The sequence below is a fragment of the Pleurodeles waltl genome, chromosome 3_1 (genome assembly GCF_031143425.1).
Source record: "Pleurodeles waltl isolate 20211129_DDA chromosome 3_1, aPleWal1.hap1.20221129, whole genome shotgun sequence".
Taxonomy (NCBI): Eukaryota; Metazoa; Chordata; class Amphibia; order Caudata; family Salamandridae; genus Pleurodeles; species Pleurodeles waltl.
The window spans coordinates 193,868,759-193,891,697 of record NC_090440.1 but is presented as its reverse complement, the minus strand read 5'-3'; the positions used below and the strand labels follow the sequence as shown (position 1 = coordinate 193,891,697).

At 45.4% G+C, this 22,939-nt stretch overlaps 1 protein-coding gene across 1 annotated transcript in view; it reads left to right on the top strand.

The window, feature by feature from the left end:
* Positions 1–9,593: 9,593 nt before the first annotated feature.
* Positions 9,594–22,939, top strand: part of MAN2C1 (mannosidase alpha class 2C member 1) — a 290,720-nt gene continuing 277,374 nt past the window's right edge. The window contains exon 1 of the mRNA XM_069222163.1: positions 9,594–10,030. Within this exon, the coding sequence (XP_069078264.1) occupies positions 9,921–10,030 (110 nt within the window). The 5' untranslated portion in view covers positions 9,594–9,920. The remainder of the gene's footprint in view (positions 10,031–22,939) is intronic.

Sequence of the window (22,939 nt, the reverse complement as noted above, 5' to 3'; positions counted from 1 at the left end):
CATTAACCGGTTTGCACCCATCCTACGACCCCCGGTCCCTGCTCTGGCGCAAAACTGGACAAAGGAAAGGGTTGTGACCACTCCCCTGTCCATCACAACCCCAGGGGTGGTGCCCAGAGCTCCTCCAGGTGGCCACTTGATTCTGCCATCTTGAAACCAAGATGTGCAGAGGCTCCTGAGATCATCTAAGTGGCCAGGTCAGGCAGGTGATGTCACAGACCCCTCCTGATAGGTGTTCACCTTGCTAGGTGACCAAACCTGCTTCTAGGGCTATTTAGGGACTCCCTTGAGGGTGGGTCCCCAGATTTAACATGCAAGACTCCTCCAGGACTAATATGCATCATTTACTTTGACTTCTGGCCACTGGAACTGCAACTGGACTCTTCAGGAACCAACAAGGCTGCAACTCCGGTGACGACTTCGCTTCACAACATTGTTTCTCTGGCTCCTTCCAGTAACTGCAACATTTCCCCAGCTGTGCATCCTCTGGGGTCGACAAGACTTCAGCCTGCACCAAGAAGCAAGAAGGAATCTAACCTGGAATGAAGGAGTAACTCCCCTGCATCTGCAGGCACCAACTGCAACAATGTCCGGCTGTGTGGACCTGCTCTCCTCTGAAACTGTGTGGATCTTGCATCACAGGTTGTGGGCTTAAGTGGTCCCCTTGGTCCTCTCTGCCCACTATCCAACCTGGGAGACAGTAAGCCCTGGCCTCTCCTTGCAGGATGGTACCTCTGTGCACCATAACTCTTGCAGCTACCAAAGCTTGTTTGCTCCTGCTCCAAGGGATCTTCGGGCTCCGAGTAGCGCCAGCCTCCAGCACTTCCTCCTGCAAGCACAGTCTCCTCTCTGCTGCCCCAGCAACATGGGACTCCTCTTCAGGTGTGCTGACTGGGCCTCACTGCGACTTACTGTGCCTGCTGCCAGTGGGTTACCTGTGGGGGTTCTGACTGCTGAGGGTCACCTTGGACTCCCCTGCAAGGGTTGAGTCCCCTAGGCCTTGCTGGTCCTCTTATGCCTTGCAACTCTTCTTTTTGCCCCTCTTACATTTGCCAAGGCTTGTCGGTGGTTCTCCAACACCACTGACCATCTGCAACCCGACAACCTATGTGGGGCACCATCTGCACCACTCCCAAGACTCCTCTTCAGCTCCTGCACTGTACAGCTGGTCTTCTTCTTCCCCTGCCGACCTTGTTCTGCATCCACAGAAGGGTGGGTAGTTGCTCCTGCCACAACCGGACACTCCATCTTGAACTGGACTCTGTTCCCTTCTCTTGCAGGTCCTCTTGTGCCAGAATCCACCTTTGGTTTCTTCCAGTCTGGTCCGGGTCTTGCATAATCCTTTTTCTGAGTCCTCCTGTTAGTCTTTAGGAAGACCAGGTACTTACCTCTGCTCTGCTGGTCGCTGGGGGTCACTCAAGTACTCACCTCTTGGGGTTCCTAGTCCTTCCAGCTCCCCTCTAACAACTCCACATTCTTGGGTGGGGGACTGCATCTTGCATTCCACTGTCTTAGTATATGGTCTGGCCCTCATTATTTTCTCTATGTATTGCCAATGCTTGTTGTTTCTATGCTACTTGCTGATTGCTTTTGTGTATATAACTATTGTGTACTTACCTCCAGTTGGGGGGAACTGCCTATAAGTATTCTAGTGTTTATTTTTGTAACACTGTGTGGTTCTTTCATGTGTGAAAAGTTGCTGTATGACTATAGTGGTATTGTAAAAGCTTTGCATGTCTCCTAGATGAGTCTTGGTTGCTCACCCACTGCTACCTCTAGAGAGCTCTGGCTTCCTAGACACTCTCTACCCTTCACTAATAGGGGATACCTGGACCTGTTATAAGGTGACAACACCATAGGTGTCCACCACATGCCAGTCCAGCTTCCTACACTTCCACTATAGGGAGTGTCCAGTTGCTGTCCATCATGACCATTGCCATCCTTCTGTCTTGAAAACTGCCAAAGTCCATGCTTATGTTCATCCACACAGTGTTCTACCATAACCCGGGCAGAACAGGGGGCCCCTCCCATCATCTGGCATGTGAGGTAGTGCCTTACATTTCCACACCCTGGCCCGGAGGCAGGCCTTTGTCTTGGTAGCCGTTCGGTGCCCTTGGTGAGTCAGTTCAATAGTTTCTATAACACTAGTGGCATCACAATACACCACCAATCAACAAGAGGCAATCTGCCATCACACTCAGTCTGCTGGTCCTCTCCTTTTGGAGTCACTCTGAAAGTTCTTTCAGTTGTTATTTCCCAGTGCATCATCTGTCTTTCTGTTGAGCTCATGCTCTGGAGATGCAGCTCTTACGTCTGCTAGGCTCATCACTTGGGGACATGTTTCTTGGATCACAACTTGAATTAAGTCTCTGATGTCCTCCTCTTGCTCATTCTCATATGGCACTGTTGTGGACAAGTGTCTTGACAAGCAGCCTGCCGGGTTGCCGCTCTCTGGTTGATAAGTCGCTAAGAAGTTGTAGAGCTGCAGCTGCACTCCCTATCTCTCATCCAGGGGTTGGGGGGATGCTGTGCAGTGCGTGTAAATAGGGGGGATCAGTGATTTAGGGTCAGGCACCACCCTGAACTCTTGCCCGTAGAGATAGAGGTGGAAGTGTTGACGTCCTCACTTGATGACCAGCGCTTCCCATTGAGCTGGCATTTACAACCAACCAATTCTGTTGGTTTGTCCATGTTATGATATGCCATAGTTGCATTGTGAAGCAGCAGATCTTTTATCTAAAAATCTGGCAAATTAGATCGATTTGAGGAGGTTGGTTGTGGCTGGTGCTTTGCCCTGTTTTGGTTGCTATTTTTCCAGTTCTAGGATACTTCGTTGGAAGTGACTAGGTGCTTTATAAATATTATTATCTCCTGAAATGCTTTCTTCTCCTTGTCCATCTATTATGATGTGGTGTTGGACTTGACATCCTCAGCATAAACCACTTGAAATATGTGGCCTTTCCCAGGAAGCTTCACACTTCAGCAGCACTGTGGGTGTCTGGGGCATTCTTGACAAATTCTACCTTGTGGGGGGTCTACCTGAAGCCCTAGCTTAGAAAAGACATGTATGGAGAAACCAATTTCAACACTTGAATTTTTTTTTTCCGATGTAGTGTTAGTCCTTGATCAGGCAATCTTATTAGTTTGCCTCTCAGTCAGAGATGGTGTTCCTCCAGGGTGGCTGAGTAGATCAGTATATCATTGCTCACAATCAGAACTCCTTTCAGTCCTGAGAGGTGCTCCCTTGTGGTATTCTGAAAGATCTTTGCTGCCGATGAAATCCCGAAGTTTAGCCTTTGATATCTCCATCCCGGGTGAGTGGACCAGGTGGTGATGAACCTGCTGTTAGGGTCCAGCACCAGCTGGTGGTACCCTGCATTGAGGTCCAACTCTGAAAACTATCGTGCACCATGTAAATCAGGTATGATGTCATCCATGATGGGCATTACATGCCGTTCTCTCTAGATCGCTTGGATGGGAAGCCTCATGTCATTGCACAGCCTGACAGTTCCTGGATGTTTTAAGATATAATCACCATCGCAACACCCAGGGATACTTTTTCAAATCCCCCAATAGCTCTAATCCCTTTACCTCATCTTCTACTGGTGGTCTGATGTGGAACAGCACTCATCGCTGTAGAAGGACCACCGACAGATTCTCTTATCGATATGCAGCTTAACAAATATTCAGACGCCCTACTCCTTTAAATAGCTGGTCAAAGTCTTTTGAGATTTCATCTGTCTGACTGTCCTGTATCCTCCATATGAAGACCAACTCCAGGTCTTCTGCAGTGTGGCAAATGAGCAGAGTGACCTCTCCCCTGCTTCTCAAGGCTCCGTTGGTGACTGTTGTCCCCATGCCTTCGGTGAGCAGCAGCAGCTGTTGACTTTCATAGGCATATATTTGGGTATGGGTGGGGGTTAGTGGCAGATGAGGATTTAGGGCCGGGTATTGGTTGAGGTCATTCATGTTTATGGATGTGCCGGTATCTATAAGGGTGGTTACTGGTGGGCCCGCAATCTTAAGTTAGCATGTTGGCTGCAGACTCCTGCCCATTCAATGATATACTGCACAAGAGATCATGAAGACCTCCTCGTCCTCCTTAATGTACGTGGTGAGCTCCTTACTAGATGGCGGTACTTGCAGTTTTCTTCTGGTCCACCTCCCAAGTCAATTGCTGCCTGTCCCTAAGGAGCCCAGATTACCCTGGGGTCATCCCTGCATCCTCCTCCCTCCTTGACCCACCATAGCTAAGTGGTTGGGTTTGCCACACCGCATGCAGGCCTTGCCTTGTGCCAGGCATTTGTCCATTGCATAGGGTTCCTGTCCACAGTTTGGCACCAGGCTGAGATGGAAGCTTGTGTGCGTCCTGCGGGGTTTGTGTACTCTTTCTTTGAATGGCTTACACTGATTCCTTCTTTACCCAAATGTTTCTGGGGCTGCTTGCTTGCGTGCCTCCGTTGACTAAAGCTGCTTCCATTTCCTCTGCCCAGTTGTTTGATAGCGCATTAGACCTGGCTAAGATGAGGAAGTCTTCAAGACATATGCTCGGTTGTCGTAGAATGAGGCCCTGCAGTACTTCTGACCTGTACCCTTGGATGAGTAGGGCTCTCACTTCCTTTGCCTGATCATCCTTTATGCATGTGCTGGCTAATTCTTGCTGGCAGTTACAGAATTTATCTATCATTTCTTCCTCTTTCTGCCTAGCTTGGCGCAGGTTACACAGCGCAAAGTCCAAATTTAGTTGGGGGTCAAAATATGCATTGAGGGCCACAATAGCTGCATCATTGCTGTGTTTATCCTCTGTAGCAGGGAGGTTTTCAAAAAGCTTCTATACCTTATCTCACGTAAACTGAAGCAGTAATGATCTCTAGACTTTGATGTCTGGTTCTCTACTGGCCCTGAATTAACTGTTCAATAGATTAATTTATCCTTTCCATTTAGGCACAGTGGTAACCGGGTCTGCTAGTTCATTTAATGGAGGCCAAACCATCAACAAAGAGTGAACTGTAGTGGCTCTAGGCAGGACTGCATGAATTTGTGCTTGTGGTGTAGGTGGATCGTTCCCCATGTTCTCTGCACGCTAGGGCACTCTGGGTGGTTGTTATAGTTCCCTGCATGCTTTTTGGTTTTGGGGTCTTTGCCTTGATAATGTCCCACTTCTGGTTTAACTGTTTATCTTCCAACCCAGGGGCATAACAAAGGCCCCTGTAGTACGGAGTGGGGTGGGCAAGCTTCAGGGGGTCCTCTCAGCACAGTAACCTGGCCTGTCCACTTCTGAGTCTGAAGGGGGACCCCTCTAAGTACTGTGCAGGGGGGCCCTCAAGTTTTGTTACGTCACTGTTCCTGCTTGCATCCCCTCTTCATTTGTTCAAAGGGACCACCCCTCACCCGGCTAGGAGCATGAGGTCCTCGGCCTGCTGTGCAGCTCTTATCCACTGCCCTTATGCATCTCTCACCTGTTGGTAGGTTGATAGAAATGTAGCCGCATGCAGTGGGCCTGGTGTCCTCGGGTGGGCAGTTTGACCTTTCCCTCTACTTTGCTCACTCTTACCCTCAGCACTAATGAAATATTGTACTGGGTACTTTTCTACAGGGGTTGCCATCATCACTGGTCACCAGTGTGGTGCAAATCTGACCCAAACTACTAATGAGATGCCGTATCGAGTACTTCTCTGGGCGGGAGTGCCATCATCACTCGTTGCCAATGTGGTGCATGTGCTGCCTGCCCCTGCGGAGCCACACTACGTACTCAGCCACACACAATGCTAGTTATGTGGAACTGACCACAAGTGATCGTTATCCTTTTTATTTAACCCCTCTCCTCCACCCCTTCCCAAGCCCTTGGGCTGTGTACTGCGTGCTCACAAACCAATATCAGAGCCAAGTGGCTCACTGTAGCTCCAAAGCTAAAAGATTGTGGCATTAAATGCTATGGTACGAAATGATGAACTCTCAACATTAATTTTCAAATATGTATTCTTGCATGTAGGGATCACTGCTGACTCAAAGAAGAGCAGAGATACTAAATCAACAACTGCTTTCAGACTGTGACTGAAGTACAAAGCTTCCACCAACAACGATCAGTTTGACAACACACACTAAACCTCTGTGAGAACTTTCAAGCAAGATGCTAAATGGGAATGACATAGTCGGTATGAATAAGCATTTCAGCCCACCCAAAATGCTCTGCTGGAAGACACCATCATCGCTTCTTTTCACCGTCAGTGGCAAGGGTTCAACTCACTGGACATCTTGCTTCTGTCTGTTCCTACCAATGCATATGATTCTCCCTTACTCGTATGAGAACGTTCATGCATGTCTGCATGTTTGTGACGAGTTTGGCAAATCTTTATCTGTATTTTTTATACACCGTGACTATTCAGTCATGCCTCAGTTTGCAAGAATTTAATCCTGTCACACATTGCATGCGTTCTCTCTGTGCCTGTCTCTTTATTTGATATTGATTCATGCGTGAACATACTGCTTGGGATTTTGCCTTCTTTCTAGAAGTGGCACCCATGAAAAATGAGTTACAGCCATCCAGCTCACATGCCAACAAACCTGATTCAGACGCGAGACTCCAAATTTTTAGAACCAAAAGTGGCTTTTAGTGTTTCCCCTGCCTAAAACTACCTCCCTTTCAATGCTAATCAGTGGGGGAAATAAATCCCTAATTATTTTTCTAAAGCTCCCTAATCTGTTTACAAATGTTGGCATATATGTTTTATGTCTTTGTATTCTGGAAACTTGTGAACCAGCTTGCATATCTATCTACCGCAAACTGTAAGAGATTTAAATATTTTGTTTTATGTCTCCGAGAGTGTCAAAAGGGGCGCGCAAAAAATACAAAGTAAACAAATCCTATGTCAGTTGTAAACATGCCAACAATCCCGATTAGTTTGAGTCCTCTGAATCTTCAGCCATAATTAGCTTTTAGATTTCTCTCACTTAAAACTGTTTCCACTTCAATTGAAGAAATTATATAACCCTGATTTTTGTCTTCTTGATCTCCCTCTTGTCTGCTCCCAAATGTGTGCAGCATACAAGCTGGCTTGTTGTCGATAGCTTTATTTACTTGTCTTTAGGGTAGAGCCTGGGAGTGCATGCGTGTGCGATTTTGTTGTGTACAGTAAAGGGCTTGGAGCCCACCGGTTGCTTACCATTTGTTGGCTTGTGTGGGACTCTTCTTTGCAGCCTCATAATTCTTCACTGCAGGCCAAGCATCATTTCCGTTCCTCTTGTAGAGCAAGGACCAAGCAATGATTGATTCAACTTAATTAGTGGTCGTCCGCTGCCCCCTTCGTGATTGAGGTACTCTTTAGTTCTTTTTATTAACTTCTAGTGCCCCTGCCAACAGAAGGCTTGCAACTGGCAAAAATGTTCCGAGGAGAGCAAACAAAATTACAAAGTTTTATTTTTTATAGTCAACTTTATTTTATTTTGCCAAGTCGTCTTTTCTCACTTTGCACTCATGGTTTCTTTTGTTTTTAGTTGTGGAAGCTGTTCTTAAAAGTTGACAATTATCCAGTTCTAAATATTGCAAACCGACATTGTTTCTTTATTGTGTGTAATTTCTAAATGTATACTTCAACACATAATTGTGCAATACAATCCACCCCATCCCACTCCAAACAACTCACCCCAATCCAATCCACCCCAATTCTCCCAGTCCACCCCAATTCTCCAAACTCACCCCAATCTAATCTGGCCCACTCCAGTTAGCTTCCCTCCAATCCAAAACAATCCGCCCCACTCCAATCCAAAACAATATGCCCCACTCCCATCTACCTCACTCCAATCTGCCCCATTCTAATCTGCCCCAATCCAAAACAGTTTGCCCCACTTCAAGCCAAAATAATCTGCCCCACTCCAATCAGCTCCACTCCAATCCAAAACAATCTTCCCCACTCCAATCCGCCTCACTCCAATCTGCTCCACTTCAATCCAAAACAATAGGTTGCACTCCCATTTGCCCCACTCTCACTCCAATCTGCTCCACTTCAATCCAAAACAATAGGCTGCACTCCAATTTGCCCCACTCCAATCCAAAACAATCTGTGCCATTCAAATCCGCCCCACTCCAGTCTGCCTCACTCCAATCCAAAACAATATTCCCCACCCTAATCCAATCCACCCCACTTCATCCCAATTCATCCCACTCCAACTCAATCCACCCCACTCCAATCTACCCTAATACAATCTGTCCCATGCTAATCTATCTGCCTGACTCCAATCTGCACCACTATCTAAAACAAACTGTCCCACTCTAAATTGCCCCCTCTCTAGTCCAAAACAATTTGCACCACTCCCCCACTCATATTAATCCACCCACCCAGTCCAATCCACCCCACTGCATTGCAATCCACCTCAGTCCACCACACTCAATCCAATCCAGCCCACTGCTCTCCAATCCAGCCCACTCCGATCCACTCCACCTCAATCTAATTCACCCCACGCCAATACAATCCACCTAACCTCAAAGCAATCCACCCCACCCCACCCCACCTCATTTCAATCCACTCCATCCCAATCAAATCTAGCACATTCCAATCCACCCCACTTAAGTCCACTGCACTCCAATCCATCAAGCCTATCTCACTCCAAATCAATCCACTCCAATATAATGTACTCTACCTGTTTTATACACCCCACTCCAATCCACCCCATCCCACTGCAGCCTACCACACCCCAATCTAAGTCACCCCATTTCAATCCACCCCACTCATTCCAATCCACCCCACTCACTCCAATCCATCCCACCCGTCTACCCCACTCCAATCCAGTGAATCCAAACCTCCCCACTCCAATCAACTCCAGTCAAATCCCATCTACCCCACCCCCTATCAATCCAATCCAAACCACCTGCTCCTATCGAATCCACCCCTATCCAATCACCCCAATCTAATCCACCCCATTATACTCCAATCCACCTCACTACCTCAATCCACTCCATCCTAATCCACAACCATCTCTGCCCCCAACTCAACTCTATGACACTCCAACAGATCCACTCTACTTCCCCCACTAACTTTTAGCCATGCTGAACAGCAGCCACAATGGTGTAAAATATGGCAAAACACATCTCCAAAACCATAGCTCTTGTATAGGCAAGGCCTATTGGCTTTGCCAATGCTTGTTGTTTTTTTTTGCCAGAGTCTACAAAATGTGGCAAAACATGCACAACGTCCTGCTACTATAGGGTGCTAATGTAAGAACATGTTCGATTACGCTCTCAAAACATCCAAAAATCCCCGGGCAGGCAGGGACGATCCCCTCCGGGACTGCAGTGTTCTGTCCTATCGGCAAACGCCTCTCACACCTCTCTGCAGGTCAAGGTCCCACAGGTTTGAGCATGCGTACGGACACTCAGATTTTTTTTCTGTCCGCGTTTGCCGAAAGTACAGAGCTACGCCATCACCTTTTCACTTTCCTGAAAAGTTTTGACGACAAGAGATTGAATACCCCGCCTTGAATTAATAATTATGCTTGCTTCGCCTCCAGAATTCACGGAAGCATACAAATACTGTCACTTCCGGGAGAAATACACAGACGGCGAAGCTTGGAGCCGGTTAGACATTGGTCCTCCGAGCTCTTCCGGGGCGGGCCATATTGACTGACTGTCACAGTGTGTACCTCTCATGAGCTAGCCCAGTTCATCTGCCCGTTCGCTTCGTCTAGCTGTCGGTGTTAATTCTCTTTATTTCCCCTTTTCTGATTTAAATTCCTGAATCCTTTTAGACCTGGGAGGAAGGTAGAGTCAATCATCGTTTAAAGAACGCCCATGTAGAGGCTAGTTACACGTTCAGTCCTAGCTTCCTACTGGAGAACATTTAAGTGTGCGAACTTTAGCCTGGGAGGAGCGAAGTAGTCTGGAGAGAAGTCGGAGAGCTTGATGCGAAGCAGATACTTAAGCGGGAATGGCGGGGCCACATGTGCCTTTGGTGCTGAAGAACCGTCGCACCACACTGGAGAGAGGGGAGAAGTTCATTTCCGATATTTACTTTACTGACTGCAATCTGCGGGGGAGGTGAGGCAAAGAGGAGTGGAATAACACTCCAGCGAGGTTAGGGTCTTTATGTCAGCACTTTGAGGAGAAAATGGACGCTTCTAATCCTATTAAGGTCTTGCCTGGTACAGCTGTCTCTTTCGATACCTTTCATTAAAGGGGGTTTAGAGTCCGCCCATTCTTTGCCTTTGCTTGGCTTCATCATCACTCTTTATTGCCATGCTTTTGTTTGGTGCGTGCTGGATTTATTTCCTCTTAACGTGACTGTCCTTCCGGTGGAGCATGGCCCAACTATGGCTTTCGATCCCACTGAGTGTCTTTAAGAAAATAGGTTATTAGCTGAGGCCAGAGCTCATCCCCCTGGTAGCTATGCACAAAGCAAAGCTTAATTTAAAGACAATGTGTAAAAAATTAATGCAGTACCAAAACAATAATAAAGTCAAAATACAAAACAATAAAAATCCCAAAGCACATTAGAAAAAATGGGGTAAACTTTAATAAAACAACACCACAAAGACAAAAATCCAATAAGGGTAAATCTTAATATATATATTTTAAAGTTTTAAGTGGAAATAGCACTCAGAAGCACAGAGTGCCCAATATAGTCAATGGTTGCAGTAGAACAAGATGTAGACACAATTTGATGCTGACTGTTGGAGTCTGATACACTAACCAGGTTCCTCCTGGTTAACATTTTACCTTCTGGCTTTAGTCCTTTAAGTCCGACCGCACCACCGATGTACAGTTCTAAAGCCCCCCAAGACCTCAGAGGAAGCTCTTAGGAACCCACAGGGTGGCAGGCAAAGGCTGACATGTCCACAATCAGCTAGGCAGTTGTAGCTTGTGCCCCTCTATCTTTATCAGAAGGTCAGCCTTATGACCCTTTGAGTCCACTTTGTCCTTGGTGCAAGAGGGAGCGCAGGTCCAGTCGTCTAGGCTCTTCTCGGGTCTCAGACATCAGGCTGTGCCCTCTTTTGATATTGCAGAGGTCCAGGAGTGTTCTGAAGTAAGTGCCTGGAGATGCCACATTTATGCCTGGCCAAAGCAAGTGGTTGGGACTGGCCCCTGGGGACACTCAAGACCAGTGCTTCCCAAATGTTTACAACCATGACCCACTTTTTAGAACAACAAACATTCCTGACCCACCAATCTTTAATGGACATGAGGCAGTACCTAAGTAACTAAAGCATTGTTCAGTAGTGCACTGTCATTTATAGATAGTACATTTTCAATTGAAACTGCCACCAAATTTGTACAGACATACAGTTTTACTGATAAAACTATATTCCTCACAAATGATGTCGGAAAATTGGATTTCAGTGAATATTTATTTGTGCATCACCAAGTAAAGTGTCTTGATCCTATTAAAATCTGTTTCCATCACACTTCGAAATTACAAAAAATGTACCTAATTTTTATTTTTATTACTGCTGAATGTGTACAGTTCATTTATATTTTATTATGAGTTTTAAAAAGGTACGTCCCACTGCCTTTCCTTCACACTTTTTTTAACCAAAGCAAGATTGTCACATAATTCATTTTATGTTTCTTTCTCTGACTGCAAAGCGAGAAGAGTTTGTAACCACTAATTCCCATGATAAACAATAAGCAGCAATTTGTCAGAAGTCATAGCCCACATTTGACCTCTGTCTTTGAAGTGCTGCCACAAATATGACAAAATAAATGCAGAATTTAAATGCATCTTGATTTACTGCTTGGACTTTCACAACCCACCAAAAACTGTCTTGCGTCCTACAGTTTGGGAAACACTGTCCTTGTCAATAGAGTAAAGGTTCCCGGGGCCAACCTTACCCACTTTGAGCATTTTCAAGATGGCTGAAGTCTTTGGCCATGCTCATCGTGGGCTCTGCGGGTGTGTGTGTATCGGTGGGGTGGGCGGGGGGCAGTGTACTATTGTAGTCCTAGTGACCATCCCCAACTAACACTAAAATACAGTTTTAGACAGTCTTTGTGTAACCCCAGCAAACTCAGAGATTGAAATCTGATATTACAAAATCTGAGTTCTCAGCAACCAGACAGTGAATACACACGCAGTGTTTTGGCATTTTGTTTCCCTATGTTGACATGTGCTTCATATATTATATGTAAGAACCAACAAACCTGTCAAGCAAAAATGCAGAATTACCTTTCAGGTACTTGAGGCAGGGCAAAGGTAACTTTCTAAAATAGATTTTCCTATAAAATCAGACTTCACCATTCAATTGGATCTTTATTAATTAGTAAATTAGTTGTTTAATTATTTTTCTAGCTAGTCCCATTCCAGAGATACTGTATTTGGTTTTTTTAATATTGCATCCCAGTGCTTTCCTTTGATACAGCCAACCCCACTACAGTAAAAATGGCATTTAGGGCTTTTTCATTGCAAGGACTTGTTTAACATTAAACTCTTATATTTCCTATGTTTAAATACCATGTGCCATGCCTTATGGGCAATAATGTCCGCTTTGGGGTGAGATACATATTATATAAAAGGAAGGTTTAGCTTCGGTCTGTTAAACGGTGCATTTTGACCACTTGAATTTGCAGTTAAAACTGCACAGCCAGGCTACAGTGGTAGGCCTGGAGACATGCTTTACAGTGCCACTGCAGTGGATGGCACAATGAGTGCTGTAGCCCACTGGTAGCATTTAATTTACAGGCCGTAGGTATACCTGGTTTCAAATACTAGTGCCATATAGGCAAATTAAATAAAGCAGTCAGGTGATACTCTTATAGGCAAACTAAAGCAGTCAGGTGTATACCAGTTTCACCATGTTGAAAGGAGGAGCACAAGGACTTTCCCACTGTGTAGCAGTGGGAAAGTGCACATTTCTAAAACCTGACAGGAAAAGCCATGCAGGGTGTGAGCCCAAAAGGCGAGCTTTTAAGGGGAAGTCATATTTGATTGGCAAGTGGCAAGCACACCTGATAGGAGCTGCTGCTTTGTTTAGGTAGACAGGAGGGGATCAGGGACAGCGAGGGAAAAACACTGGTCCGACCAGTTTTCTCATGGGCTTTTAACTGCTATGGTAGGCTACCAAGCTCCAAACACCGAGAGAGGGATTCAGCTATCTTGGGAATGGGCAGAATAGAGCACTGTGGGATACCTAGATGCAATACTTCACAGGAAGTTGTCATCAGGCTGGAGGAATCTAAGTTGCCCTTTGGCTAGTGACCGCGACCTCCCCAAGGACACTTTCTGGGCATAAGAGATTTCTCTGCCCCCATAACTCAGATCTCACCTGGACTGCAGAGAAGGGCTGAAGAAAGACTGCCCTGCTGACCTTGGACCTAGCAAAAAAAAAAAAGGCTGCACCAAAGTGGACTGCACCTGCTGCTCCTTGGGCTGGCGAAAAGTGGTGTCCTGCTCATGGAGAAGTCGTCCACTGAGCCCAGACAGAAATGGATATTTCAAGAATCAGTTGGTTGTTTTCTTGTGCTAGCACCTGGGTCACAAAAGCTGGAGAAGCCTGCCTGGGCATGTTGGTTGCCCAGATAACGGATCGTTGCTCAGTGCCGCAGTGCAGCTTGTGAGACTGAGTCACAATGCTCAAAAGTTTCACCCGGGTCTGCTGGATCTGGAAGAGTTGTCGGAGTGCTGTTTGTCGCCCAGAAGGAGAGCTTATTGCCAGAAGAAGGGAACCTCTGGTTTCATCATGTTTGAAGACCAGTAGTCCAGTGGTGACTTGACTTTTGCTGGACCAAAGAGGGCTTCAAGGGACATCGACCCCTGTGGCCAAAATTGCCCAACTTGGACCTTGGATCCAGGACTACCCCCAGGAAGACCCTGTTGACCACACAACATCCTTCAGCATCTTAAGCTTTCTCTATCCCTTGCATCAAGACCACTCCATAGAAGCCCTTGGCAAGTTGTCATTAACACTGGAACTGGACTGAAGACTACTTCTTCTTGGAGGTAACTGTTCTTTGGGGTTGGTCGGCCAAAGTGACTGAAAGTGACCTCAGTTAAATTTTCAGTTAACTTTCCTGAATGTATCTCCGGACCCTCTGGTGGATCTTTTTTGTTTTGGTGTCTATAAAATTATAGTGTTTGTTTAAAAAAAATTAATTGGTCTCTGATTTCTTGAGTCGTCTTTCTTGTCCAATTGTTTTGGTGCCTTTGTTGAAGCCTGACTGCTTAGAGCCACAGCTACCCAGGCTGCAGTTGAGGTTTGACAAACAAGTCTGACTGGACCCCAGATAGTGTTGTGAGTTTATCACACAGTGCTGTCTCACAATAACAATGCGGAATAAGTTACATTTCCTCACAAAGTGGTCAAATGGCAGTAGGCAAACAGCAGTTTCAGATCCTCCTTGATAAGTCTGTTGGAGCCACATGTTACACTTTCGCGCACTTGGAAGGGAGAGAAGCGGATGCCAGGACAAATATTGTGTATCCCCTGTCTGGTTGTTGTAGGACCCTGCCTTTGTCCTACCAGATGCCTGTCTCCTAGTTTATTGGGGTTAAAGAGTCTGCTTAATTTTAGTGTTCGGTGCAGGACGACGCTGGAGATTACCATAATACAGTCCCCTACACACCAACAACCTTCAGAGCCCAAGTTTACTATGGCTGAGGAATCACCACCTTGACATTGCCATGGCAAGTGGCATTTTGGGTATGTTTGTAATGAGGCAGACAGGAACTACTGAAAAGGTGGGTAAGGGTGCCTGTGGGAACTTTTATCCCATTGGTTAGGGAGTGGTCAGAAGTCATCCCTACCCACTAAGCCAGGCATTAATATGGCATCACCAAGGTACCGCATCAGAACACTTTCTGGACCTTCAGAGGAGCAGAAGAGTAATGGACCTGCTGACTTTGACGTGGGATGAGCTCTGAAGGATTGGACCTGCTCCCCCTTGTACTGAGAACAAAGAAGTGGACTCAACAGTGCACTTGAGTGACTTACTGTGTGGCTATAGGGACACAAAAAGCTGCAAGAGGCCTTTTCTCTACAATTCCCAGCTGACCAGTGCCAAATGGAATTTGGACTGAAATTTGCTGGTAGCTTCTGACTAACAACCTGTGAGTCTGTAGATGACCTGGTGATGTACTGAGGGGCTAAGATGTGGTTGTTTGGGCACCGAGAAAAAATATACTTTTTTTGAAAACATTTGTTCCAGAGGTCTAGATAAATAGGAACCCATCGCGAAAAGTACCCATCCAACAGTTACATGGCATCGAATTGAATTTGAGATTTGTCCCCTAGAAAGGCTCCAGCATCCCTGAAAGAGGACAAAGTCCCTTTCTGTTGTGTGACATAGAAGCTTTTTCAAGCAAAAGCCTCAAAACCTACAAAGCCTTAGCAGAACCAACCTGCAGCAGGTATCTTACTGGTAGATCCACAGTTAGGAGACACCTCTTTCTTCAAAAAAACGACAAAGCCCCTTTTTGGATTAGGACTTTGAAATGTTTTTGAACTTTTTGACTTCCAGACTTTCATTGGGATCAGTCCACTTTGGTGTATCCAACCAGGGCTCCATCACATTCACCCTTCAATTGTGCGTAGATTAGGTCTTCGGCTTCCATAGACTATTATTGGCTCTTTGTGGTTTTTTGCTGAATTTTCACTTAAATATTTAAAACTTCATCTCTCTGGTTCCCCCTACTGGATATATGCTATTTTGGTCCTATTTCACTCATAAAATTTCCCCGTTTGTGTTAAATTTGGTTGCTGAATTTAGTTGTGTTTTGTGTTACTTATTCTACTGTGTATGCACTGTTTAGGTATTTTACACATTGCCTTTAATTTAAGTATGGCTGCTTTGTGTCATGTTACCAGGGATTGAGCAGGTTTATTTTAATTAATTTGTGGGACATCTAGCAGGTGGTGACTTGCCCACCCTAAATAATAATCCACTTTACTACGCTACCTTTACAGCGTCAGGTACAGGAATGGGAGCTCGGACTGAAGCATCAGGAACAATTAGCAATTTCTGACTTATCTGTTCAGTTTGGTACCAAGAACTAAGTCATTCTGACCTCTCAGCACTTGGATCTCCCATAACCGAAGAGCAGACCCAAAGTTGTTATGTTATGTAGGTATATACAGCTTATCTGCCTTACACAGAGTCACTCACTTTGAGGAAATAATTTTCTATGTTGTGAACAAGTGTTTAGACAATGGACTAAGTCTTGGAAGTATCAACTGAGGCTATGAAATACTGGCCTCTATCATAGCCTGATTGAAGACACTGTCAAGGGTAGTTTACATTTATACATTAAGTGCTCTCATTGAAGAAATGCACCAAAGAGGTTTAGTGTGAATGCTACCCACCATTGTTACTATAACAGGTGAAAGAGCAGCAAAAATTGGGATAGGCCTTTTGCCTACACTTGTATGTCTCTGGGCTACCGCAACTGTTTATTAAAGGGAGTACTCCAGTGATGACAAGCCATCCTTACTGATACAAAAGTTTCAAAGTGTACGCAACTGGTGTTCACGTTTAATCTCACCTCCTCTGATGTTTTTTTTAAGACCTCATCTTCAATGAGGATATTGTGTAATCCATCCCATTACAGGGGTCGGCGATACTTCCCAGGTTGTGAGCCCATCGATTGAAATCATGGGTAACACCATAGAAAACGTTATTCTCAAGGTTAGCGACTCCGTCTGAGGCAGGTAAACTATACATACATACCTTTGTCACAACCAGTGTATTTGTTGTTTATTTGAATTTTGGGAAGTGGGTGTCCCTGGTTATATTCCTTGCCCTCCTTGTTTAGACAGATGCAAACAGGTCAAAGCAGCAGATTACTGGTGGGTTTCCCCAGTTAGAAGCTTCTCATTCATTATTTTTAAATTATAATTTAACTTGCGTACAGTTGTCTGACAAGTTTTTTCATCGCCATATAGCACCACACAAATATATAAGAACATTATTCAAGTCACATTTTTATCTTGATATCGGTGCACAGCCTCCCCTTCAATATACAGGCCATCTTTCATATCAAATAATTATTAACATCACAGACATAAACAATGTTTTGCTGTTGATAGTGTGATAGTAAGTGCCTGCCCTCTAGTAATGCTTTTTGATCACCCCCCATTCCCATATTTTAATTCATAACTTGATACATTTCTACAATTGGTTTATGTCATTTCTGTCTTCCAGGCATAGTTTCTAAGTTTGACTAGCTCTCTACAGCTGCTATTTATTTATAATTTTAAGGGACTCCATAAGCCTTTCATTGGTGACTTTATTGGTTGTAGTGTTGTGCATATTTCAGCTATTTCCTTACATATAGCCATGCCCCCAAACCAGTCTTTTATTTGAGAGTCTGACTCTTCAAGGCAGGTCATGGCTACCCTGCGTTTAGTGACTAGGAATGCCATTGCCACAGATGTTCTGGACACTATTACTGATAGCACATAAAACACTTGTTTCCAATAAACCTCCATCTAGGACACCTCTATGTTAAGTGTATAAATGTCGCATGTGGTTCTACACATCTCTGGCATCTATGGCTAAAAGGCATCTTAACCTTTTGTATTTTCTCTGGTCTATCATGTAAACGATGCAGATATTTAAAAATTAACAGCATATGTCTGTTATTTGTGGATGTCTTTGATATTTGAGTACAACAATAAGACCAACACTAAACTCCTATTAAAATGCCTATATCTTTCTCCCATCCCTTCTTATCTTTTATAGCAGTGTCTAACTAAAATTATTTTGCAGCATAAACAGTCTTGTCACCCATTAGCTCAGGTCATGGAGATAGAAGTGTAAATTTGACAGGTCTGCTTTGAAAGTCTGGCATGTTTGAATGTGCAGTGTGGCACAAATGTATCTATGTCTATGTATCTAATGGCGTGGATAATTCATATGACCTCTATTGGGCACATGTTAAAAATATGCCTTCTCTGCATAGATGACCCTAGTTCAGGATGTTTGCCTTTTCTATGGAGGCTATCACCATCCGTTCCTCTGTCAAGGGCAGTATTGGATCACATATCAAAGGGAGGCTTGGCGAATATTTCATGCTCATATCCTCTCTACTGCACATCCTCTCCTCGGTCCAGCATTTCATCTCAACCCTGACCACTTCCGACCTCGTCTCTGCATTCCCAGTGGAATTTAGGTTTGAAGGGTGCCCTTATCAATTTATTCCCTTTCTAGTTTCAGGTGGGGGTTTCCGTGAATTAGGTGAAACCAGTAGCGTGCATAAAGGCCTTGCATGGCCAGGTAGTAGGTTTCCTAAACAGGATCATTGAATCCACCTCTGTCGTACACTAACATGCGTGTTTCCCAGCGATTTGAGAGTACTAAAGAAGCTCTTAGGCAAATTAGAGTATTGACAAATGAATATAGAAATCTAGAGATACCAACATTTAATCAACAATATTCGACCTACCATGGAGTGGAAATTTATTTCAGATGTCTACGTTCTGTTAAGTTCCTCCACTACTGGCCCATAATATTCATACATTACTACTTCACAGTCCCTGTGTATCCATATACCTACTGTGTCATAGTGCAGCAGGAAATCCCAATTTTAACTTACTGTGGCAAATGTTGGTGGGATAAGTTCAGACGTCACAACTCGTAGTTTATGGACATACCAGAGTATCTAGCAAATTTTATTATTTTGCACATAAATGGGAATATATATATGTATATATATATATATATATATATATAATACACCAACGTTGCCAGACATCCGAGGCTGCTATTTCAGTAGCGGTCCAGGCGTGGACCTAGCCATCCACATATTATTACCAACAATCCTCCTGTTACATGCAGAAAGTTCCCGGACACCAAGTGGAGGTCCAAAAGACTTTATTCACCAATGCTTCCTCCCAGAACAACGCGTTTCAGCCGTAGCCTTGATCACGTAACAGGAGGATTGTTGGTAATGTATATATATATATATCCATATATATATATATATTTTGTTTTACAAATTACAATATTATTTACGCACATAGGGATTAGCAAATGGCCCATTTTAAAAGTAAATCCTCTAATCGCAATTTTTCCCTTCGCCAACATGCCAGCATCTCCGTAGCAATGACAAAAAGCATAAGAGATAAAGGGCATAGCTGAAGGATGCCTTTTAATTAATTCATTTTCTCCATGCCATTTTAAAAGCTACATACTGCTGTTCAGCATGTATTTCATGTGTACAATCTATGTTAAATGTTGTGTTTTTTATTTATTTATTAATAGTGAAGACCTCGTTTACAAACTAGTTGACTCTACGGTGTAAGGCCTCACGCGTGGTATCCGTATGATGCTCATATGAGTGAAGAGGTTAACTGTTTTAACACAAGCAAGTGAAGGGTGAAGCAGCTACACAGGCTGTAATGTGGAGTTGAATCTGGGTGCTCTAAGTGCAACATGTGTTCGGACTTGATCATGGATAGATGGCTTCCTAACAGGTACAGTGAATGTAACATTATTAGCATGGAATACAAGTAAGGCAGGCTAAATTAGAAACTGACAATGTGAGTAGTATTTGTGGTGGTGGCCCAGTTAATGGGGCAAGGTAAACCACTGAATAGGGCGCAGCCACCAATGAATGTGTAAAGGACACTGCTCTGCAAAATGTACATCGGCATTCAATATGTAACAGACTGCCTAGGAATGCAAAATGTATTTTGGGAGACTACAGCAGACAATGGTTGATTATTTATTAATCTACAGAATTCTGCCTTATTTATCAGTATATCTAACCAAATCAGGAAGACATAGGAAATCTTTCCTAAATTCTTGGAAACCTTAGGTTAATGTAAGCCTTTCGTAGTGCTTGTGAGTGACTATATCAGTTTCAGAGATATAGAAGACCATAGTTAGAATTATTACCAGCCTTACTCACATCTCAGCAATTTAATTAAAATTACCTTCCATCTTTCTTTCAAATCCCTATAATCTAATACAGCTAGCCTCACTTCCCTTAGTTGTGTTAAATTAATTGTAGCAAATAAGTAATTGCATTTATATAGCTCCTACTACTCCTGACGAGGTGTCGTAGTACTTTACTGTGAGTAGCATGCAACTTCAGCACTCAAGGTTAGTGGATTCATCCAGTGGTTATTATTGGTCATTGGGTTTCTCAAGTAAACCATTCAATGCATTTACTTTCACTCCAGTTTCTTTGTAGTAAACATATAGGAGTTAGTTGTGATCATTACTGAGTTCACGAAAATAATTGGTGCGATTAATAGATTGCCTAGAGGACATTATTTAACTGTTAGGTTGCAGACATTTGGTTCCAGAGAAGGAGAAATGCTATATATGAAGTGAGGTGTGGGCAATTGCAGAAATACAGTGGTAAAGTATGGGCTTGCTAATAGGAGTAAGGTACACTCAGATGAAAGAATGCAGGGGTTGGAGGATATGGCGAGGGCTTCTAGATAGAAAGGAGAGGGAAATAATTGCTTAAGTCAAGCTCAGTTTTTCATGCAGTGTATTAGGAATATAAAATCAAAAGGTAAATAGAATGCAACCTGAGATTTTAAAACTGTAGAAATAAACATTATTTGCATTTGAGATAGCATATTGCAATGCATCATCTTTATAGTGCTTACCACCTCCATGTGGGGTATGTATGTGTCCATCCAAACAGATAACACTATTGGGACATTAATGTCACCTGCTAGGTGCACTGTTATGTTCCGCTGTGCTGAACGCCCAACTGCAAGTGTCCAGTATTCTGTTTTCGTCCTAGCTCCATACTAATCTAGTGTGTGTGCAAAGATCCAGGCCTCTCCTTTAACATGAGAATGGTCCTGGATCTTGAAGGGCACCCAGGTGAACCCTCATTCCGTTGACAGCACATTACTGGCCCTGTCATATGTTTAGCACAGAGGTCTTCAATCTGGGGGTCGCGACCCCCAGGGGGGCCGTGGAGACATGGGCAGGGGGTCGAGCATTTCCCCAGCCTCACTTCTCCCAACATTAAAATGCCTCAGCTGAACTTTGATTTACTGAGTTTCCTGTGCTGGGAAATAAAGCCAGACAGCTAAAAACGCTTTCATGCCAGGGTGCCTGCTTCCTGAATGAAATGCAAACGTAGCTACGAGTTGCTCTGCAACTGTAAAGGATGCTTGCAAGCTGGTTCTTGGCTTTAAATGATCCAGTCACTCAAAGCGTTATTATGACAAACATGTATTCTTTGAGTAGTGCAGAGTTAACAACTGTACTGTGAAGTGTGTGATTTTAATTGTAATGTTATTTACATAGCGCTTAATTCGCCTGGAGGTGTTGAAGGGACAGCTATTAAATATGGCATTACATTGGCTCTGATATTACTTAAATATAGAGTGACCCTTGACCTTCGGGTAGGTCGCTTCCCCGCCGCTGCAGCTCCGCCTGCCCAGGCCACTGCCAGGTAGTTATTGCATTTTTCCTTGCATTTTTTCCTCCTTGTCGTTCCTCACTTTGTTTTCATTTTTCCATTCTCCTCTTTCGCGCTTTGTTTCCCACCGCTGCCACCCTTGCGGCCCCGCCCCCCGCTCCCATTTGCTCTCCTTCCCTCCCGCCTCCCAGCTGACCCCTCCTCCCCCCCTCCCTATTTATGGCGGCCGCTGCGTGGCAGAGACAGCGACCCTTGACCCTCGGGTAGGTCTCTTCCCCGCCGCTGCAGCTCCGCCTGCCCAGGCCACTGCCAGGTAGTTATTGCATTTTTCCTTGCATTTTTTCCTCCTTGTCGTTCCTCACTTTGTTTTCATTTTTCCATTCTCCTCTTTCGCGCTTTGTTTCCCACCGCTGCCACCCTTGCGGCCCCGCCCCCCCTGCTCCCATTTGCTCTCCTTCCCTCCCGCCTCCCAGCTGACCCCTCCTCCCCCCCTTCCCTTCTTATGGCGGCCGCTGCGCGGCAGAGAAAGCGACCCTTGACCCTCGGGTAGGTCGCTTCCCCGCCGCTGCAGCTCCGCCTGCCCAGGCCACTGCCAGGTAGTTATTGCATTTTTCCTTGCATTTTTTCCTCCTTGTCGTTCCTCACTTTGTTTTCATTTTTCCATTCTCCTCTTTCGTGCTTTGTTTCCCGCCGCTGCCACCCTTGCGGCCCCACCCCCCTGCTCCCATTTGCTCTCCTTCCCTCCCGCCTCCCAGCTGACCCCTCCTCCCCCCCTCCCTTCTTATGGCGGGCGCTGCGTGGCAGAGACAGCGACCCTTGACCCTCGGGTGTGTCGCTTCCCCGCCGCTGCAGCTCCGCCTGCCCAGGCCACTGCCAGGTAGTTTTTGCATTTTTCCTTGCATTTTTTCCTCCTTGTCGTTCCTCACTTTGTTTTCATTTTTCCATTCTCCTCTTTCGCGCTTTGTTTCCCGCCGCTGCCACCCTTGCGGCCCCACCCCCCCTACTCCCATTTGCTCTCCTTCCCTCCCGCCTCCCAGCTGACCCCTCCTCCCCCCCTCCCTTCTTATGGCGGCCGCTGCGTGGCAGAGACAGCGACCCTTGACCCTCGGGTAGGTCGCTTCCCCGCCGCTGCAGCTCCGCCTGCCCAGGCCACTACCAGGTAGTTATCACATTTTTCCTTGCATTTTTTCCTCCTTGTCGTTCCTCACTTTGTTTTCATTTTTCCATTCTCCTCTTTCGCGCTTTGTTTCCCGCCGCTGCCACCCTTGCGGCCCTGCCCCCCACTCCCATTTGCTCTCCTTCCCTCCCGCCTCCCAGCTGACCCCTCCTCTCCCCCCTCCCTTCTTATGGCGGCCACTGCGCGGCAGTGAGAGCGACCCTTGACCCTCGGGTAGATCGCTTCCCCGCCGCTGCAGCTCCGCCTGCCCAGGCCACTGCCAGGTAGTTATTGCATTTTTCCTTGCAATTTTTCCTCGTTGTCGTTCCTCACTTTGTTTTAATTTTTCCATTCTCCTCTTTCGCGCTTTGTTTCCCGCCGCTGCCACCCTTGCGGCCCCGCCCCCCCTGCTCCCATTTGCTCTCCTTCCCTCCCGCCTCCCAGCTGACCCCTCCTCCCCACTTGCTCG